Source organism: Panthera leo, chromosome D2 (genome assembly GCF_018350215.1).
Source record: "Panthera leo isolate Ple1 chromosome D2, P.leo_Ple1_pat1.1, whole genome shotgun sequence".
Classification (NCBI taxonomy): Eukaryota; Metazoa; Chordata; class Mammalia; order Carnivora; family Felidae; genus Panthera; species Panthera leo.
Genome location: NC_056689.1, coordinates 82674445 through 82696363, shown reverse-complemented (window position 1 = coordinate 82696363; position 21919 = coordinate 82674445). Strand labels below are relative to the sequence as shown.

The following is a 21919-nucleotide window of genomic DNA, read 5'->3' as shown; positions in this document are numbered from 1 at the left end:
GGTGTTGTGATGGAAATTGAGCCTGGAAATTCATGGTTTGTCAGTAGAGAGGATTTCACCCTGGAATGAAGCGATTGCTGGCCTCTTAAAACAAACGTGAAGTTTTCACATGATTTTTTTTTTGGAAATTCCCTTTGATTGTTTTCTTCTCCGTGTTGAAGTGTGAGGTTTGTATTACTCATGATTGGCGTGTGGCGGCTGTCTTGCTATTTTTAGGCGATGTCTCTCCGCTCGAGACGGCCAAATAAAACCAAGCTCGAAGAGCAAAGGCCCGAGCCTGTTAAAGCAGCAGCAGAGAAAGTGAAGACAGACAGAAATGACAAGAAGCCCCGGAAGACCTCCCAACAGACGAAGCCACAAAGCCCTGAAGGCAGAGCCAAGAGTTCTACACCTGCGGGCCGAGTCCGTGCAAGCAGAATGTGTCTACGGTCTACAAGACCGAGGAAGGTGCCCTTGCCTGACGTGGCAGAGGAGAAGCAAAGGGAGAAAGGTGTGGGTGTCCACGTGAAGAACCAGGAGGAAGAAGTAACACAACGTTCAGACGTCATGTCTTTGAGATCCAGAAAAGTTAAGATCCCTCCTGGAGGAAATGCTTTGGAGAGTGAATCCCAACAGCAAGTAACTCGGAGTGCCAAGAGATGTGCTGGAAATGTAAAAAAGGTACGTAACTCACTGGTCTTCTTTCCTTTTTTCTTTTTCTTTTATTTTGAGAGAGAAGGAGCGAGAATCCCAAGCAGGCTTCGAGCTGTCAGTGCAGAGCCCCACACGGGACTTGAACTCACGGACCGTGAGATCATGATTTGAACCCAAATCAAGAGCTGGACGCTTAACCGACTGAGCCACCAGGAGCCCCTGTTTTCCTATTTTCACGAGCAGAGGATGTTTCAATCCGATCTTGCCCCATGTTCAAAAACAAACAAACATTACATATAACTTGCTGCCAGGTCCCAGTTACACTAGTGTGGGAAGCATGAGTGTGAACCACGTATTTTGTCGTCGTAGTTGTGTTTAGGGGATTCCACTTCAGATAGAAAACTGACATGAAGATCCCATTCAGGAAGAGCAAGCACTTACTGAAGCAGAAGGGTGGTCCTGTCTGGATCTCCTGGGATTTGCTTTGGAAAGCTAGACCGGGTGAAAGTCAAGAGTGTCCATAAGACGAGTGGTACCACGTGCTTGCTAACGTGGCATCACGTTCAGGAGCCCATGAGCCGTCTGTCATTTGGATAAATCCACGGTGCATGGTTAAATTCAGTCGGTGTTCTTCTGGGGAATACTTGATGTTGTTAGTTTAAAAGTAGGGAGGGGGTTCAGTAGCTCCCTGTTTGCGAGTGGTGTAAATTTCTTAGCGCGCGGTTGGAGATCTCCAGAGGCCGGTGCCGTGGCCGCCCCTCTGATGTGCGTGTGCGAACTTACAGCTTGACCGGCTGGTCTGATTCAGTGCGAGCGGCGAAGGCAGAAGGGGTCTGTTCACCGCGTGTTGGAATGATGGTGACGGTGCCCGCGTACGTCCCCGCCCGGGACGTCACTGGGTGCCCCCGCCATGCTTTGAGCCGTGAGGGAAGAGGGACAGAGCGGGTGTGTGTGGTCAGCAGAAACCGAATGTATCGCCCCCAGCCCCTGATTAGCTGGTAGAGCGCCCATTCTGCTGTCCTCTGCGGTGTGGGTGTCCACCATGACACTTTGCCGATACTCCGGTCATCGGACGGCCATCTGCGCTGGAGTAAGGTGATACCTTCAGTCATCGTTCAAGGGGTTCAGGGCGCGTGCATTCAAACTGAGCCTTTGGCTTTTTTAATTCTTGCCTTTTGTTCTCCTGACCCTTCCCTCCCTTCAGGTGTTAAAGACCACTTGGTAAGGGGGACCCCTGGGTGGCTCAGTCCGTTAAGCGGCCCGACTGTTGGTTTCAGCTCAGGTCATGATCTCACGGTTCGTAGGTTCGAGCCCTACATCGGGCTCCACGCTGACGGTGCGGAGCCTGCTTGGGATTCTCTCTCTCTCTGTTTCTCTGCCCCTCCCCTGCTTGCGTTCTCTCTCTCAAAATCAATACACTTAATAAATAAATAAATATCACTTGGTAAAGTCACTGGTGGGGGTCTGCTTCCGAAGTATCCTCAACATGACATACTTTTTCTGAGGGGCTGTTGGGTTGGGGGACAGCGTAAAGTAGGAGCAGACACCCGACTTGGTTCTGAAAAGGCAGATCGTCCTTTGTTTTATCTCGCTGTCCAGAGGGCTGAGCCTCCTCTCGGCTCCTTCTGGAGCACACACAGCGGGAGGTCTCCGGTCACACGCGCTGAGTGTGGAGAGATTGTGCACCTCACACCAGAGATGAGTTAGAAAACCCAAAAGATTTTGTCCTGTTGATAAATTTGAATTCACTTTTTTGAGTGGCTTTTTTTTTTTCTTAAGTTTATTTATTCATTTATTTCGAGAGAGAGAGAGAGAGCGCGCAGGCAGGGAGGGGCAGAGAGAGAGCGAGAGAGAGAATCCCAAGCAGGCTCCGCGCTGTCAGCACAGAGCCCAACACGGGGCTTGAATTCACGAACCGTGAGATCATGACCTGAGCTGAAACCAAGAGTGGGACGCTTAACCGGCTGAGCCACCAGGAGCCCCTTGAGTGGTATTTTTTTTTTTTTTAATTAGTGAAAATGTGTGTATTTGCGTGGCAGTTTTCTTTCTTTTTTTTATTACTGTCTGAACTTAAAAACAGGTTACAGAGCTTCCTGTTTAAATCTAAAAAACCAAATAGTAAAAACATTTTAAAGGACAAAAGCAACGTTCACGGGTTACCTCCTAAAACTCATTTCCAACCTTAAAATTAATTTCCTAGAACTCCAGGCGTGCATCACACCTAATCAGGCTTTGGGATTTTGCAGAGTGGGGTTGGTTACAAAAATTGTTTGCTTCAATTACTTAAGAGTTCTATTTTTTCCTTCCAAACAGGATGAGGACAATGCGTGCATCAAGAAAATAAGAACCAGAAGTCGTCGGGACAATGAAGATGTTTAGCTAAGACGTTTAAAAGGGGTGGGGGGAAGCGATACATTCCATTTAGTGATATGTTGTAGTAGCATATTTGGGTCAGTTTAAAAGGGAGTTGTGTAAATAATGTTATTCGGGTGTTTAAGAAATCTTAGAATTTTCTATCTCCAGATGGCTTATTCACAGAGGCCTCGTGGAGGTCATGGAGAAGACTATCCACCATCACTCACAGAGTGATAAAAACGTAAACCTTGGGTTGGGGCGGGTGGGGGGCTTGGGACCTAGAAATGGCTTTCACCTTGGCGAAACGAGGCCCTGAAGTTTATGACCCGTCCGTCCTTGTCAGCCGTGTATGCCAGCACGTGCCGCACGGCTCTGTAAATGCTTCGCGTGGTCTGGGTCCCACATCAGAATGTGAAAGCAGGGGCTCCTGTCTCTGTGTCCCCAACACTGGGCAGGCACTCAGGAAACGTTAGGGAATGGGCAGATTCGAATGGATTAATGAGACGTGTCAGATATTTCTTTACAATGGGGGAGGCTTTTGGCCCCGCTCGCCACGGCTCTTGGCCAGCTGCACAGGACAGCCCTCTCCTCGGTGTCCCCAGCACTGGAGGGAATACAAGTGCGACCTGGAAGAAGCTGGTGGCCCCACCTTCAAGATGGAAGGGGTCACTGAATTTAAGGACCGACTGGGAGGGGGCCTGCCTTCTTCGCTTGAAGAATATTCGTCTCACCTGGGACTGCTCACATCTGAGAAGGCCTCCACCCCGAGCCTCCGGGCCGTCGGCCAGGGCGCCCCTCGTCCTTGAACAGTGCGGCCTCTTCCGGCTACTCGTGCTTTCTGTCCCGTCTTTTCCCTTTTCCCAACCTTCTGGATCTGCGCCTGCCTGTGCCTTCTCAGACCGCACCTGTCGGCCTGCCTTAGGGCCCCGCACGCCACCTTGTCCAGAAAACAGCACAAACCCTCCTCCTAAGGAACGGCCGTGATTCCCGGGCTGTCCTCAGACCCAGGCCGCTGGGCATTTCCACCTTCTCGTGTTCTACTTTGTCTCTTTCCTCTTTCTGTGTCCCCTAAGTTAGAAGGTCGCACATCCTCCCTCCGGTCACCTGTCTGAGTCTTCCCCACTCGTCCAGCCGTGTCGAGGCGAGGATGGGACACAAGACAGGGTAGCTGTCCCCCACGGCGTCCCTGTCTGTCCATTCTTCTGTCATTGTGTCTGGCGTGGAGCCAGGTTCACATAATAAAAAATGTTTGCTGAATGAATGCATGAATCTAGGCGTGTCTCTGGGTCACTGGGAGTTGTCTTTGCCGTTGTGGCTGCCGTAAGAACACTCTGAACAGTGTTGTCTAAAATCGCACGGAAGAGTGACAGCTTGGGGAGGGCGGTAGGTTGGAGCGGGGGTAGGGGGACATCCGAGAGTCCACAGACCAGGTGATGGTTGAACTGGGCCAGAAAGGGGTGGAATCTCGGGGAGCAGAAGAAGGGAGAGTAGTTTAGGAAGGGCAGCTCTTTTTTTTTTTAGAAAAGGCACTTTTTTTTGAAGGTGCGAGTCATAAATGTGTCATTTAGGTAGCAAAACACAAGGAAATGTAAAATAATAGGATTTTCCTATGATTAAGTTGTTCTGCCGACACTTCAGATTTCGTAGTAATTATGAACCTCGCACGTAGAAAAATTTCAATTAGCCATATGCCTGGGGAATGGAATATACTGGTTAATTAAAAACCCCTTTAGGGTTCAATTCTAACCAAAAATCTCACTGCAATATATCAGATTTCCTCACCTTCGTAAGGGTACAGTATTTTAAGAGCACAGTAAGGGTGGTTTTCATTTTACCGTAAATGCTGCGTTAGAAAAGCTCATTCAAACAAGTGTTTGATTAAACATGTCCGCAGGACACAGGTTTCGCTTAGCATTTAAGCATCAGACAAACATTAACCAGCTAGGCCAACTCTGTTTGAAAACAGGGTTGCAAGAAATAAATACCTACTTGCTGTGTGGTTTGGTGACTTCTCTGGGCCTCGGATTCCAAATGAGTAACATCCATCTGACAGAAAGTTCTCGATGAACAGAAAGTACTTTTTTTTTTTTTTTTGCCTCCAAGCTTCTGCGTGATCTGCCTGCCAATCTCTCTTTGCCTTTCTTTTAGGTTTTTAAATTTATTTTGAGAGACAGACAGAGCACAGGCAGAGGAGGGCTGGGCGGGGGAGAGAATCTCAAGCAGACTCCACACTGTCAGCGTGGAGCCCGATGGGAGGCTTGAACTCACGAACTATGATGTGACCTGAGCTGAAATCCATCAGGTGCTTGGGGCACCTGGGTGCCCCACCTGGGTGGCTCGGTCAGTTAGGCATCGGACTTAAGCTGCTTCAGATTCTGGGTCCCTCTCTCTGCCCCACCCCTCCTGTCTCTCTTTCAAAATAAATACACAATAATAAAAAAAAAAGTCGGACGCTTAACCGACTGAACCTCCCAGGTACGCCGCTCTTTGACCTCCTTTACTCGAGTTTTGTACCAGCCAGCTTTTGACTTCCTTAGGCAAGACCCTTCCACACATACACCCTCCTACACACACTCCTACAACCATATGTTACACGTGCATGTGCACACACACACACACACACACCACTTGTCCCCACCTCCTTCCTGCCTCACAAATGATTTCCTCCAGTCCTGAGCTCAGCTGTGGTGAGGCTCCCTCAAAGAAGCCTGGGTCACCCCTTTCCCAGGCCGGGTTGGGTCCCCGTTTCTTGCTCTGGGGTCATCCTGTGCTAACTTGTGACACGCCGTTCTGTGGAAACTGGAACATTGACTGAGAGCGGGCCTCCTGTCCCAGGACTAAGCTGTGGCCTTCCGTGAAGGGCAGACCGGGTATTTACCATCGCCGCGTGTCAGTAGTGACCCCAGGCAGAGGAGGTACCCAGCCGGGTATCCTTGAAATGAAATTTTAAAACCCAGGGGATTTTTATTAAAGGGAGGAAAGGAAAAAGGAAAAAAAAAAAAAAAAAAAAAAGCAAACTCAGGAGCCAAGAGGGGGGAGCAGCAGACCGGGGCTGAGTCAGAAGGCCTGTTCTTCTAGACTGTCTCCATTTCTACAGCTCTGACATGAAGGGACGGTTTTCCTCCTGGCCCGTGAGCCATCACGTTAACTCTGGGAGCGGCCCTCACGTGTAGGGGGAGGGGACTCCTGGAAACCCTAGTCATATATCTGATCAGTCTGGGCACGAGTTGTGTCCAGGGACAAGGACTTGACCCAGGGCCACCAGAGATGGCCAGGAAGGCTGAGGTTGCTCAGTCTCTTATCTGGCTGCCCAAATAGGTCCTGGATCCTGGGAGAGAATGTGTGGGCAGGTCTTGGAGATAGGGGCCAGGGGTGAGTGGGATTGTCCCCGGGAGGAGGTTTTCTGTCGGGAGGTAAAGTCAGGTGTCTGGGTGTGTCTGGAATCTATCACCACGTGGAGGGGCTGAGGAAGGAAGGGAGGGAAGGCCTCCCTCAATCCTACACACAGATCAGGACGGAATCTAGGCCGTCACTGCCTGGCCCCTCACCTGGCCCAGGCATCCGGGGTTGTCGTGGAAAGACTCCTTTGCAAATGTCAACTCCATAAATTCTACCTCTTCACTAAAAATGATCTAAGATATGTGGCTGGGATCCCAGGTTTTGCTGGGCTTTCTAGAAGCTTCCTCTAGATGAGCTGCTGGAGTCATCTTCTAGGAAACAGATCTGGTATTCCAGCCGCAGTTCCCGGGACCCCGATTCCAGTGCTATGCAGATGGCCCAGGCCCCCGACGTGCCTCCAGGACATGGTCCCAGTCTTCCCCCTCTGGGTGTCAACCAGCACGAAGGGCCATGCTGGCACAGAGCATTCAACAATCTGTAAATTGGGATTGCATGAATGTTGCTGTTTACAAAGGAACAAGATGCCCATGACTTGTTCCCATGAAGCCCCTCCTTGTGTCTACATTCCTGGGTCCCAGGAATGAAGGCTCGATTTGATCCGTTTATTGGCTATCGCCATGCAAGAGCCACAGAGGGCCCTGCTGTGGGCAGCCCCGCCTTGTGCTCATCAACCCAATCTAGAAGCTGGCGAGCCCCAAAGCTTCCTGGACAAGGGGCTTTAACAGCCAGCACTGACAATCTTTTATCAAGCATGGAAGGGAAATATTCGTAGTAAGAATAACAAAGCGTTAGTGTCCGTGCTATAAAAAGAATCACCGAGGAATCAACAATAGATTGAGGAAATAAACCAATGAGGAAAAGCCAAATGACACAACTTGGAAAATGGACAAAAAATATGAATTGGTGATTCGCAGATGAAATACAAATACTAAAAGCGTGAAGAGATGCTCAACCCACTAGAAGTTAGGGAGATGCAAATTGAGATGACGTATTTTTTTTTTTTTTTGGCCTCTCAGTTTTGCACAAATGAAAGGGATCTGCTAACACCCAGGGTTAGTGGCGTGTCGGGAAACGGGCACTCCCCGCACCGTGGGCGGTGAGGCGCTGGGGCACTTCTCGGCGGTGGCGAATTGGCAATTCCTATTTCTATCGCACGTGCATTTGCCCTTCGCCCCGGAAACTCCACTTCCAGAAAGCTCTCCCGGAGAAGCGCTTTGCAGCTGAAACGCACACGTGTGCAAGCGTTTTCCTCGGAAAACGACGCGGGGACACCGTGAGCCGATGCCCACCGTGGAGGAACGGCCACCAGAGCTCGTTAGGTTTGGAGAGGGCCAAGCAGCCCTCGGAGACCGGATGAGGAAGGTGTTCAAGTGCCGACTCGCCCGGATGCCGAGACAGACCTTCGGGCAAACAGGCAATTCACACAACGGCACACCGGTGGCATATATGTCGTCACGGCAAAGACGCCAAGTTTCCATGTATTAATGTCTCGAACATTCAGATGCAGCTCACCGTTGAGCCCTCCGCTGCTAACAGGTGCATTCCTGACCCACACCATTCAGTCCCAGGGAGGTGCTAACCTGCCTCGGAGGTCGTTCAACCCGCCTGTCTGTCCGAGGTCGCTCGCACCTGGTGTCTTGTTCGAAATGTTTCCATTTGATGGCGGGGGGGGGGGGGGGCGGGGGGTTTCCTCTACGGCAGGCCTGGCGCGTCTTCCCTTCCTGAGGCTGTGGGCTCCGGCAGGTCGGCTGAGCCACCTGGTCCCTGGTTGGCTGGTTGATGCCCATCTTTGAACCCCCCCACCCTCCCCCAAACCTCCTTTCTTCCATCCGTCCTCCCCTGTCTGCTCTCTCCCTTCTGTGGTTCCCCTCTCCCCAGTGGAAGGGTCCTGCTGTACCTAGCACTGCTAAGGGGCGTGCAGACAGACAGACAGACCCATAAGGAACTGCCAGTAATTAAGCAGTCCGTACGAGCATGTGGCATTTCACAGCAGGTGACATTTTTCAGAGGGAGGAGGGGAGAGGAGAATAAAAGGTTACGAAATCATCCATTTTAACAAATACAACAAGCCTCATAAGATGTATTAAATAAATGCAACCACTAATAACAAGTGTGTGTTTACACTCCACGTGAGGCCTGAAATATCTCGCGGGTGGGTCCGGAAAGGGGGTGGAGGTGGAAGGAGCACAGAGGCAGAGTTGGGGGGTGAGCAGAGACACGCAGATGTGCGAAGGGAGGCCTGACGGGGTTTCCGATTTTAGGAGGGAAATCAGCGTCGGAAGGACTTTGTGACTCCGCCTGGCCGCAGACTTGACGCGGTCTGTCATCTTCCTTGGGGACTCCAAGAAACCACCGCCCAGAGCTCAGATCCCTGTCTGGACTCCAGGAGGAGCACGGCTCCCAGAAGGGCGAGTTGTTAGTCTGTGCTGCACGCACGGCTCACGCCTACTGAGGAGCAGCGGGGAGCTGGGGCCACCCCCGGCCGGCCACTGTGCCCACGGTCGGGGCTGTTTCCAAGCCAGGGCGGAGCTACATTTTAGAAGTCCTAAATTAATGGTCTACATGAATCGATGTCTACCTCCTAATGAATGTCTTGTCTAAAAGGACATAAGGCACAGGAATACAACGAAGAGATTTCATGGAAGAACGAGACGCAGGCTGGAAGTCAAAGTAAAGATTTATCCTTGCATCAGACTGTTTTAGATCTTGCAATTTGCATATACAAAGAATTCAGCAACATTCACTGGCATTATAATCAGAGCAAGATCAAATTACAGATGTAATAAAAGAAACTATGATAGTTGAAACGGGGACTACAGATGTATATTATAAAGATTGCACATAAATTAAACACGATTTAGTTAAACAAAAGTATCAGGAACCACACATCTTAAAAATCACATGGGCATGTCTTCGAATGCTGAAACAGACGTGTCAGGCTCATTTAAAAAAGTTTTTAAAAACACATAAAAATACCTTTCAAAACACTGGTATGCATTCTTCATTCGTCTAGCACATGGAGAGAAACAGTAGAGTGAGTCACACAGTGACTGTACAGCTTGTCGATCAGAACGGTAGGCTCCTAATCGCTATTTGGCATTTGGATGCAGCCTCATGCGACACACAAAAACGTGAAGGTAAGAATGGCCTCGTCAGCCCCGTCAGCGGGGCGCTGTCATGTCCATGGACCTTCTTTGACAGAGGGGGAAGGAGAGGTCAGCTTTCCCGGTTGCACAGAGAGGGTAGCGCGTCCCCAAAGGGATTGTTTGGACTGGGTGGGTCGGGGGGGGGGGGCCTGGGCAGAGGCCAGGAGGCTGCAATTCCCAGGCCCCTAGAAAGGCAAGTGCTGCCCTCGACTGGGGACAGGGGTCCTGTGCCCAAGGGGTCGCGGCTTCTGCCTTGTTTCCAGAGGCGGAAGGACCAAAGCCGGTGCCAGGATGCCTGCAGCGGACACAGGGAGACAGAACAATGCACAAACGGGGCACTTTCCCGAGGGCACCCCTGGTAAGTTCGACCTGAATCGCCACACAAGAGATGCCAGGTAGACCACTGAGGGCCCGACAGCTTCTCATGAGGGCTCCTGAATTAGACCCAAGTCCATTCCCTTGACTTTGACCCTGAACCCTCGGGTACATTACAAATCACTTTCATCACCACGTAGCCAGCTCGGTTTCTAGGGTTTGGTGCCAAATGAAAAGCTTGGTTCTCTCTCTTCTCCTTCAGTCACAGAAAGGCTTTGGTGGGGGGGGGGGGGGTTCTGACAATGAAAACATATGGGACCAGCTGGTGCGTCTTGCAGAGCTGCCTCCATTTTCCTCTTCGACCCGAACGTATCCTCATGGTCCCGGGAAGGACGGAGGGATGTATTCAGCACTGTGTGTGCCCAGGGATGCGGCTGGCGGCGGCGGCATCGGTCACAAAGTTGTGCTCTCGCCCTTCCGGCTGGCACCCCTTCTGCCATGGAGTGGAGCTCAGGAGCCACGGAGACTTGATCACCGTGAGGCTATCGTTAGTATGCAAGAAACCCTGGGGTCACATTATGCACACCAGAAACAGACACGGGATGAACAGTGCAATAGGAAGGTGCAGTCACTTCTCGGTGGAAATGTCAAATAAGGCCTTTATATTTCTTTTTAAAAGCAAAAAAACCCACTGTACCCCAAATGCACATCTTAAGTGCTTTTAGTATGTTAGAGCAGGTGTCTTTATTTTTTATATTTTTATACATATATATATATATATATATATATATATATATTGTGCTCATATGCTCATCTGCTACCTAATGGCCACAGAAAGATCACCGTCATTAAATTACACTTTTCTACATTCAACCTCCTCCCTTTTGTCGCCCCATAAGCCAATCCAGTCTGGCAGTGAGATTATTATTATCCAGTGTCAAAGGTCTCAGTAGTATTTCCATTCAAAAATAAGTTAGCCTTTAGATTAAGGATTTCTCTCTCTGTGTCTTTTATTTAAATATTGAGGAGGGGGACTTTAAAAAAAACTGTATAAATCTAGATTTTAAGATTTCTTTTCTTACAAACAATCTTAGCTTGTACAAGATTTAAAAAAAAAAAAAAACAAGCCAAAATATTCTCAGAAAGTTGAAAGCATCAGTGCTTGTGGTGGTCTCCCCAAGCGTGTGCTCTTGGCATCTGCGTGAGTCAGACGTTTGGCTCCCTCCGCACGTTAGGATTAGGAAGTGGTTTGTGTGGAGCCTCTAGGTAGCTCGAGACCAGAGGCAAGAGTGAGAAACGCAGTTGGTTTGATTCTCAGAGACTCCTCTGAGCCAAACACTCAGACAGACGGACAGCAAGTGGCCACGTGGGAACGCAGCCTGATAGCTGATTTTGCCGTACCCAAGGCCACGGGTGACCGTGCCACCAGCACCGACATCTCCCCACTTCCGGCCCAGACAGCACGGACCCAGCCGTGAGTAAACGCACGTGTATCACTATATGGTCACCAACTGCGCTCATGCATTTTATACCTGCACGCGGGCTGTGACGCCCTTGATCTTTAAAATGTAAAAAGTAAACCACATGAGTTGAGACGGAGGACTTCACAGGATCCCCTACTTACAGTGTATCTCCATGAACATTTTACCTCCCGCAAAACGCCACTGCGCAGGGCTGTAAAAATCAGCGTCTGGACAGGGAATTTTCAACTGATTTTTGAGTCCTCGACCGCTTTCTTAACAGCGGGCTCTGTGTTTACTCTCCTGCGTCAAGCACACATTGCATATTAAGATTTTTAACATTTAGACGTGCTGAATGTGTGAAATTATAGGATATGATGAATCTAATGCAAAATTAGAATATTTACCGATATTAGCAGAAATGCATTTTACGGGATATTACTTGACCTTAATACATTACTCCCGTTTTTAAAAGGGGTATTTAAGATTTAATAACTTTATAGCAGTGGCCTTGAAAGCGTAACAAAATATATACAAAGAAATTAGGACGGGTATTAATGTCAACTATGAAATAAATTAACATGATTTTTATAAAATATACTGACCATTAAATTAAAAAATATTTTAAGGCAGGAATTTCATTTGAAATTAGCATAATCAGAAAATATATCAATAAAATCTTGTACCACTTTGTAGCAGAATTCATACTGTTCCTGAAAAAAAAAAACAAGAATATATTAAAATGATTTTTTAAATTCCATTCATTCAATTAGGAGAAACTCATAAAAAGAAGCCAAAAAAAAAAGTCTGACTAGTTACATACTGGTTACACAGAGACGTTTCCAGGTAAAACTGTTTTTATAATATAAAAAAATGTCAGTGATTAGTTTCAACTTAGCGTATTTGAGGAGAGTCTGAGTAAAAGGTCTTCAGTTTTCATACTTAAAATGGAAAACAGGGGCGCCTGGGAGGCTCGGTTAAGTGTCTGACTTCGGCTCAGGTCATGATCTCGTGGTTCATGGGTTCCAGTCCCGCGTCGGGCTCTGTGCTGACAGCTCGGAGCCTGGAGCTGCTTCGGATTCTGTGTCTCCCTCTCTCTCTGCCCCTACCCTGCTTGTGCTCTCTCTTTCTCTCTCTCTCTCAAAAACTAATAAATAAACATTAAAAAACTAGAAAACAACTATTTTTGAAACAAAATTAAAAAAAACCAGAATATTTAACTTCAAATAAACTTCATAATGTAACAAAGAAGTAACCTATGAAAGTTAAAAAAGATGAAAATCTAGGGTATTTTTAAGCCTCAATTTACTCCAAAAAGGGACATTGTTTTATATAAATTTTAGAATTCAAAAAACATCGCCTTCTATCTAAGGCATCTGACCTATTAAAACACTCCTGTGCATCATTTGACTCTCACCCTCCTCACAAATCGTGAGTTAGTTGAGCATCCAACTTCAGCTCAGGTCACGATCTCACGTTTCATGAGTTCGAGCCCCGCACCAAACTGTTGATGAGTTCGAGCCCCGCGTCGGGCTCTGTGCTGACAGCTCAGAGCCTGGAGCCTGCTTTGGATTCTGTGTTTCCCTCTCTCTCTGCCCCTAACCCACTTGCATTCCGTTTCTCTCAAAAATCAATAAACATTAAAAACAAACAAGGAGGTGTTTGCATGCTGAGTCGGATAAGAAATGTTCTTTGCTACAATCGCTGGGAGCCTCCCTGGGTCAGGCACTCACGGGGCCCCTGAGGTACAGACATAAAACAAATCTGCATGCCAACTGAAGGCAGGTGCTGTCGCCCCATTTTCCACAGATAGGGAACTAAAGTCCGGAAAGTGGGAGGAGCTTGTCCAAGCACGTCCAGCCATGATGTTGGGATGACCTCCCAAAGCCCAAGCAACAAAGGGACGCCATGACTTAGCTTTTATACTTAACTGGGGGCAAGACAGGACTAAAGCTATTCATTCTGCCTGGGGAAGCCGGGAGTGGACTCAAAAAACAGGAAAGAAACTGAAAGAGTATGGCTCATAGTTAAAAACTGAATTTCTTGGGACCCCTGGGTGGCTCAGTTGGTTAGGTGTCCCAACTTCGGCTCAGGTCATAATCTTGCAGTCAGTGAGTTCGAACCCCACATTGGGCTCTGTGCTGACAGCTCAGAGCCTGGACCCTGCTTCAGATTCTGTGTCTCCCTACCTCTCTGCCCCTCCTCCACCCACATTCTGTCTCTCTCTCAAAAATAAACATTAAAAATTAAAAAAAAAAAAAACTCTGAATTTCTTTTTGCAGGTATTCCTGTTATCATTATTATTTTCATCTAGAAAATCTTCCACGGAGTGGTCTGCTTCTGTTTTTCCCATGCCCAAAGTCGTTCAAGTTCACGATGCCTGTAGGAGGTATCAGCTGTCAGCAGGCAGGCATAACCTTTAGAAGATGCCTCTAGCGTCTTCCAGAGCCCTAGCAAGGACAGTCCGCGCTGGGACCAGGGCTCTAGGGAAAGCAGAGGAGCCTCAGGTTTCTGCCCCAGTCATGGCCCGAAGAGGGGCGTGGCAGGGAGGAGGGTGGGGGGCTGGTAGGCACACCAGTTTTCCTTTACTGATAGTGGCTCTCGAACCTGTATTCACTTCGGGACCACCTGGGAGGGCCAGAGATACGCCGATGCCAGCCTGGCGCCCACCCCCAGCAAGTGTGAGGGCAGCCTGGCAACGGAGCAGGACTGTGAACACTCTCCAGGCCAGGCTGGTGTGCCCTCAGGGTGAGACCCGCGCTCTCGCCCAGCCTGGGGGCGCGAGGCGAACCCCGTTCTGCTCAGGCGATCCTAGCGGCTGAGCTGTCCCTGCGACGGGAATGTGCTGGAGGGGCCCTCCCGGCACCTTCCATGTGATGGCCTGCTTGCCTGGGCACCCTGTGAGTATAGAGAAGGAGCGGGCGAGGAGGGCACATCTACAAATAGGAAGACTTGAGAAAGAGGACGCGTGAGAACATTTCTTGAAATTGCATTTACTGGGGCCGAATGATTACTTGTTGAGGAAGCATGTCTTCTGCAAACCAGGAAGCGTGTGTTTTTGTCACAGAATGAAAGAGGATGGCCCTAGAATCTGGCGGAATGGTCACGTGACACAGAAAGCTGGGGTATTCAGTGCCTCTGTCCACGGGGTCTTACAGTCTGAAGTCACGGCTGCACCTCTCCTCCAGCGTCCAGCCCAGGGGACCGTCCCCAGCCAGACTCAAGGGAAGGAGAGGGTCCGTGGAGCTTCACCGGGGAGAGTGCCCTGAGTTCCGTCCCCCGAGAAGCTTGCTCTCCTCCCTCTCCCCACACTCAGCACAGACAATTCTCAGCCCTTCCGGAAACACCCTCGCCACTCAGTTTCTTACCAGGGTTTGCACCATATGCGGTCTCTGAAGTCGTAAACTCTTCACAGCTTGGAATACGTCTAAAAGGCCCTCGGCTTTCACTCGTTCCAGAATGTTGCTGAGCGCAATGAATGTACCTGTTCGCCCGGCTCCAGCACTGCGGAGGAAAAGTACTTAAGGGAGACGACGGGGCTTGCCCGTGGGGACGAGACGCGGACAGCCTGCAGCCCATCCCCGAACACCAGCACAGAAGCAATCGCCCCCGAAAATGAGCCAGGTTTGGATTTCCAAAGATCATCTGCGTGGAGCGAGAGTCCGCAAATGTGACATTCCTAAAGCACTGGCCCAGGTACAGCAGACAGGTAGCTCATGAGTGGGATCAAGACCCGGCACAAGCTTTCAAGCTGCAACTCGTGTAGGCGGGGGGTTCTCCGGGTGTGGTCCCCGGGACCAGCAGCATCAACGTTGCCGGGGAACTTGTCAGAAATGCGAACCCTCCTGCTTCAGGTCTGGGGAGAGGTAACTCGGCCTGGATTCTCCTTCTGTGCGAGGGACCCGCCTTCTGAGAGGCGGTGGCTCACAAGGTGTGATGTTAAGACAGAGGGCGTCCCCTGCCAGGGACGGTTAGATAAGAGACACTTCCCAGCGATGAAGATCTGGGTCCACTCCACTTAAGACGGTCATTTTCTTGATAAACTGGATAAACCCCACAAGAGCAGAGCCCAGGCAGCCTTAGGATAGACAAGAGGCCAGGCCCAAAGTGGGCGGGCTCAGCTGGCTCCCCCCAGAGAGCCCTCCAGGCCCCAGAGGCACCCCCCACCCCACCCCACCCCGGGTGGGCTGATTCTCAGGCTCCCGTCCCATTTCAGTGACCTGTCCCCACATCTGCCCTTGTGGGATTTGTTCGTCTTTGCATCCCTGGTGTCCTACACTCAGTCCGGGCCTGGGGAGGCGGGCACTCGTTTCCAGTTTATTCTAAAGGACTTCTACAAAGCCCACAGGAACTGAAACCTGGGGCGTGTGCTCCACCTGCTGGCCAGGCCAGAAGCGCACCCAGGCCCGTCCCAGGCAGAGAGTTCCAATCCCCCCAAGCGAGGCCCAGGCTCTGGTGGCTACAAGGGATGGGTGGGGTGGGGCAAGCGGCAGCCACGCAGAACGGAAGCCACGTGTGGAAAAATAAATAGAAGGGCAGCTTCAGAAGCAAATTAGCACCCCCGACAAGGAAAGCACCCCAAACTCCTGCGAGGAAGAGATTTGCTTTGGTGGCCAGCCCGCCCGCCCCCCCGCCCCCGCTGCTGGCACGGGGAGGGGCTCTGGCATAACCAGAAGTGGGTCAGCACAGAAGGAGGGTGAGCCGGCACGTCTTTAGATTGGGCCAGATTCACCCTTCCACACTTGTGATGCTGCTAATCAAGGACCTTGGTGGGGTGCCCAGCTGTCTCCAGGGGCACCCCCAGCCACGTTTCCTTTGGCCTCCCTTGTGCCTGCCTTGGGAGCGGGGCTGGGGTGGGGCTGCAGGCCTTGGGCAGCGATCCCAGCCTGGACATCCTCGAGTGACTCAAGAAAACCTTCCTGCCTCGGGGGTGTGCTGTGGTGCGGACTTGGCTCCCCAAGCCCAGAGGCGAGGACAGGGAGGGGCGGGCACATCAGCCAGAACAATCTTTCAAAAGGAAGGCCAGCAGGCGAGGCTCAGGAAGTGGGTCTGTCAGAGCTGTGCCTGGAGGGGTTTTTGAGGACTTAAAAGGCTTACGGAAACGTGTGTTTGAGCGGGTTCCCTGACTCCTCCCCCCAAATGCATCCTGCAGGTACAGCACATGACGTTTCCGCATCCCTGTGACGCCCTCTGTGTACGGGGAAGGTGAAAACTACAGTCCAGAGCAATGACGCCGTTGGGGGCAGTTAACCGGGCGTAGGGTCTGGCTCGGCCCCACCTGCAGGGGGCGCCCACCTGCAGTGCACAGTGATGGGGTGGTTGCCGGTCTGTTGCTGCTGCTTCTGCACGGCCGCGATGAGGTCGAGCATGCCTTTGCCCTCCGCCGGGATCCCGATCTCGGGCCAACCGTGGAAGTGGAACTGGCGCACCAGTCGGGTCTGCTCCTCCTGGCGGGCCAGGGGCTGCGGGCAGGGAAGGGCGTTCAGTGCCGCCTGGCCACAGGACCCTGACCACCGAGGAGTGGGACCCGGGCCCACCCGTCCTCCCGGGGACCCGCGCCAAGGCTTGGGTCCCTCCTGGGGCCTTCGAAGGCCAGCACGGTCCCCACCTGGCGGGCCTGAGGGGCCTGACCAGGCGGTCTGTGGGCTGTGTGCACCCTAAAGGGCAGGGATGCCAGTATTTCCTTCCGAGTGGGGGCAAGACATCCAGAGGATGTTCCCTGGAGCCCCTCGCCAGGGCCCGCCAGATACCTTTATGGGATCCCTGGCAACCTTGCTGGAGACAACACGATCATCTCTTTCTTAAGAAGCCAGGACCCCTCCTGTCCTAGGGGCTCTGAACAAGCCTGCACAGGCCTCTGTGGCTTGACCCACGGCCTTTCCTCCTCCTGCCCCCCCACCACTGCCATTTCTCCCGAAAGGGGAGGTGGTGGCCGTGTGACGCCTCTAGGAGTCGGCCACTCTGCTCCACCATCTCGTGCAGCAAGGAGGCAGGTGACCCCGAGGGTGCGAACATTGTAGGAGATCTGCCCCTTTGTGACATGGCTCCCTACTCACCGCACTGAACGTGGATACTAAGGTACCAGTTAGAGGAGGTGGAAGGAGCAGGACATTCTGGTACCATCGCCAGCAGACCCTGAGGGATGCTGTGGTGCATTCTGTCTACAAGGGTGGAACGCACTCTGGCGACAATACCTGATTGAAAGTGACCAGGAAGTCCCGTATGCTGATGGCTTCGGAAAGCGTGTCGCTTTTTATTTCGATTGTTATTTCGCCGTGAGTCACTGAGCCCTCTGTTGGCCAATACTGGTAGCATTTATCCTTGGGGTAAAAAATAACATGTTAAGTCTCATAGCGAATAACTTGCTGTTAGCAGTTTGAGGATATGAGGCAGAATCACTCTCAAACCATTTAACGTACTTCATCTGACCAAGTAAATCACATATGAATACGAACATGAATGCCCGTTAATACCCATTGACCAAGGGAATCCAGAAACAGACATGCATGTGGTTGCAACTCAGATACAGGACATGATGGAAAGAAAAGATTCCATAAGTGGAATTGGAAAAACTGGTTTTCCACGCAGGAAAAGCACTGGGTCCCTGACTCACAACCAACCAAGCTTGATATGAACAGTCCAGCCCTCCTGGAGTTGGGCAGTGCACAACCTACACTACCATATGCAGTAGGTTTGAGTCTTCATAAAAATAAACCCAGATGGGTTAATACTTAAAATTAAAAACAAAACTGTGAAGGCCTTAGGAGACAATGTCTTTCCATTCTGAGGTGTGCAGAAGGACTCGTTAAGCAAGACCCCGACAGAGCTAACCATCCACGGCGCAAAGATTGCAACATCAGATGACAACACAGTGAACTTCACTCCGTCAACAAACATTCTCAAAAGAGTGAAAAGACATGCCATCAGCTGGGACAAGACATCTGTGGTACGTAAAACCCGCCAAGGGTGAGTATCAAGAACATGTAAAGAATTCTTGTAAGTCAAGATAAAAAGAGCCAACAACTCACTAGCAAAACGGGAGAAAGGCACGGCCAGGTGTCTTGCACAGAGGAAAACGTCCATCTATACATATATGAAGCGAGGCTTGACCTCACAGGAATCAGAGAGATGCCAATCAAAGCTACAAAGGGATGACAGGTACTCGTATTCAACGAACAAAAATGAGGGTGCCTGACGGTACTAGGGGCGTCGATCGAATATCTCTCTCATACACCGCCAGTGTCCGCTTTGGGAAACGGAACCACTTGGCAAAGCAGTGAGGAAGTATCTTGTAAACCCAAACTGTCACACGCTCTCCAATGTGGCGTAATGTCCCTCTGGAGTCTGCTCTTCATTGTGCAGCATGAGACACGAAGGAGAATGTACCGGTAGGTAGCGCCACGTGTAAAACAATAAAGGGGCATCATCCCAAATTCCCATAGCGGGAGAAGGGATAGAGAAGTGGGTTCAGGATGTCCAGTTCGTATCGTGGAACAAAACAGAGTCACGATGAATGAACCACAGCGATACGCTTCAGGGTAGGAAAGTGTCAAAAGCATCATTCTGAGCGGAAGGAGCAAGTCCCGACAGAACACGCACTGTAATGATACACTTTGTATGAAGTTCAAAAGCAGTAGTTGCTTCAGACACACACGTACATGATCTGAAAAGATTTCTGGAAAAAGCAAAGAACACATCCACTAGGATGGCTTTAAAAAGACCAGTGACAATAAATGTTGGTAGAATGAGGAGTCACTGGAGCCCTGGTCCACTCCCGGCGGGAATTCAAACCGGGGCAGCTGCTGTGCAAGGCAGTCTGCAGTTCTCCAAAATGTTAAGCTGTATGAGTCTGCACGACAGAGTTATGATACGGCCCGGTAATTCGGCCCCTAGGCGTCTCCCCAAGAGAAATGAAAACACAGGTCCGTGTCAGAACCCGAACGTGAATGTTCCCACCATAATGCGTAACAGCCCAAGAGTGGAAATAACCCAAATGTCCGCCAGCTGACGAACGGATACACAAAACGTGACCTGTCCTTACAATGGAATATTATTTGTCAAGAAAAAAAGAGCTTATTCCTGATACTACACGGTTAAACCTTGAAGACATTACACTAAGTGAAAGAACTCGATCACACAAGACACGTTGTAGGAACTCATCTTCATGAAATGTCCAGAAGTGGCAAATTCATGGTGGTTGCAGAAGCTGGAGAAAGAAGGAATAGGGAGTGGCTGTTCTTGGGTGTGGGGTTTCCTCTGGGGGTGACAAAAATGATCTAGAATTAAATAGTGGTGATGTTGCACAACGCTGTGAGTGTATTAAAAACCGCAAGGTGCCTGGGTGGCTCGGTTGGTTAAATGTCTGACTCTTGATTTCGGCTGAGGTCATGGTTCTCATGGTTCGAGAGTTTGACCCCCCAAGTCGGGCTCTGAGCTGACAGTGCAGAGTCGCTTAAGGTTCTCTCTCTCTCTCCCTCTCTTTCTGCCCCTCCCCAGCTCGTGCACACACGCTCTCTTTCCCTCAAAATAAATAAATAAAATTTAAAAAATACCGCCGAGCTCTACCCTTTGAAAGGATGAACTGAATAGTATGTGAATTGGACGTCAATGTGCTGTTTCCAAGAAAGCAAAGGAAACACAGATTCAGGGTAGCGGCTCTATCTGGGGTAACGTACAGGTAGATGTACATTACTGGTAAGGTTTGGCTTTTCGGTCGGATGGTGGGTTCACGAGTATTTACTGTGTCATTCAATAAAAGACACAAGAAGGCCCTGGACGGGTCTCTGGGGAAAGGGAAGCGTTTGACTCATTCGGCCCACCCAGGACAACACCTGTAAGGTACACATATATCAACGCCTACGTCCTTATGTCTTGAAGACAGTTAAGATAGGTGAAATGAAATGCCGGCTAAGAGCGAAAGCCAGTGGGCGGTCATGGCTGAGCAAGAGTGGAACCTCTTTCTTCTCCAGCCTGGCTCCCTCCCCAGTCCCTGTGGCCTCAGCAGCTGACGGCTGCCACGGGGTGGGACCTGTGGGTGGCGGGGGGCCGCCAGGGGCGCCGTGGGTTCTCGGGAGGCCCCCACAGGGGGCAGGGCGGCGGGCGTCCCTGACCTGCTCTCGCTCCTGGACCTCCGTCAGCATCACGACCGTGTGGCACTTCCACTCCCAGACCATCCGCCAGAAGTCCTCCACCGTGTGCGCCAGGGGCCCCTGGGTGGCGATGAAATAGTCCTTCTGTCGGTAGCCCTTCAAAGGGGGAACAGAGATTAGAGTCCGACTCCCTTTCCCCCTGGCTCCACTATGGACAGCGGGGTGCAGGAGAGGCCAGGGCCCGGCCAGGGAAAACGTTCTCCGGCTTCCAGGGCCGGGCTGGGCCCCAGCAAACCACCTGCACGCAGCGACAGCCCGAGATGCCCATTCCCTCTGCCACCCAGCCACCTCCTCTGCAGCGCCTGGGGTCGCCTCTGAGCGGGTGGCATGAGCCACGCTGGCCCCGGCCACCTGAGAGAGCACCGGTGACTCTGTTCTCGTGTGTTGCTGTGTTTCGGCTCAGTTAGCATCATGGTGGCGGGCTGGGGGCGGGCTTAGAGGAAGTGGATTCAAATCCAGTTCCTCCATGCGGCCCAAGTGACCTCTGGCAACGTTTTCTCATCTGCAAACGGACGTACTAATGCAGATGTGGCCGCAGCGTCCTTCCGTCCACGCGGAATGGACAGGAGGGCACAGAGACTGCAGGACAGCCAGCCGTGCAAGGGCCCATGTGACCCTGGTGCGTCAAAGAAAGAGTGCCGTGCCTCATAAAGCAAATTCCTTAGCAGTGCACCTGTTACCTCTGTTTCCAAAGTTCATTGTTCGTGTTTTTTGCTTTTTAGAAGCAAGTAATTCTGCTAACGAAATGGTTGGGATTTCAGGACTCCTTCCTGATCGTGAAAATGAGTTAACGAAGAGTCTGCGATCACAGATGAAGGTCACAGTCATCTTTGCAAAGCACAGCCGGGGCCGCTATACTTACGTCGATAAAGGAGGCGTTGATGTAGTCTGTGTATTCTTGACCCCTTTTCATGGAAAGGATCACCCGATTGAAGTCATCTGCAAAGCAGTATGATCCCTCAGTCACAGCACAAACACCGCCCTGCCTTGCAAAGCTCACTCAGTGGCTACAAGCTTCCAAAACACAAAACTTGTTAATAAAATCGCGGAGTCGAGTCAAGTCCCTGGAAGGTTTACTTTATAAAGTAGGTTAATTAAATTGGCCCAGGAAATTGTGTTTTGGTAGGAAAGCTCTGAAATTACCCCAGTTATCATTTTCGTGTGCCATGAATTAATGTAATTCATACCAAAATATGAGCATTAAAAATACTGCATTTCAGGAGTAAAAGGAATGTGGCCCGACAGGTGACCTGGAATTATGGCTGCAGCCGCACAGAAGCCAGTGTCTCAGGCCGAAACAGGCTTCACCCAGCATTCATGCACTTTTTTTTTCTAACTTTTTTTTTTACTGTTTATTTTTGAGAGAGAGAGGGAAAGAGAGACAAAGCATGAGCAGGGGAGGGGCAGAGAGAGAGAGAGGGAGGCACAGAATCCGAAGCAGGCTCCAGGCTCCGAGCTGTCA

General features: G+C 50.7%; 2 protein-coding genes across 13 annotated transcripts in view; one reads left to right on the top strand and one right to left on the bottom strand.

Moving 5' to 3' along the window:
* Positions 1–4249, top strand: part of MKI67 (marker of proliferation Ki-67) — a 29027-nt gene extending 24778 nt beyond the window's left edge. For all 5 annotated transcript variants that reach the window (XM_042908181.1, XM_042908180.1, XM_042908182.1 and 2 more), the window contains 2 exons: positions 217–660; positions 2947–4249. In XM_042908181.1, the coding sequence (XP_042764115.1) occupies positions 217–660; positions 2947–3012 (510 nt within the window). In that variant the 3' untranslated portion in view covers positions 3013–4249. The remainder of the gene's footprint in view (positions 1–216; positions 661–2946) is intronic.
* Positions 4250–9046: 4797 nt separating this feature from the next.
* PTPRE (protein tyrosine phosphatase receptor type E) overlaps positions 9047–21919 on the bottom strand; it is a 97888-nt gene continuing 85015 nt past the window's right edge. For 5 of the 8 annotated variants that reach the window (XM_042907617.1, XM_042907624.1, XM_042907620.1 and 2 more), the window contains 7 exons: positions 21320–21396; positions 20419–20553; positions 17503–17628; positions 16604–16770; positions 14677–14812; positions 11995–12021; positions 9047–10390 (listed from right to left, as the gene is read on the bottom strand). In XM_042907617.1, coding sequence (XP_042763551.1) covers positions 10061–10390; positions 11995–12021; positions 14677–14812; positions 16604–16770; positions 17503–17628; positions 20419–20553; positions 21320–21396 — 998 coding nt within the window. In that variant the 3' untranslated portion in view covers positions 9047–10060. Of the gene's footprint in view, positions 10391–10613; positions 11612–11913; positions 12022–14676; positions 14813–16603; positions 16771–17502; positions 17629–20418; positions 20554–21319; positions 21397–21919 lie in introns of those variants that run through there. The other 3 variants (XM_042907618.1, XM_042907623.1, XM_042907619.1) reach the window with 2 other exon arrangements.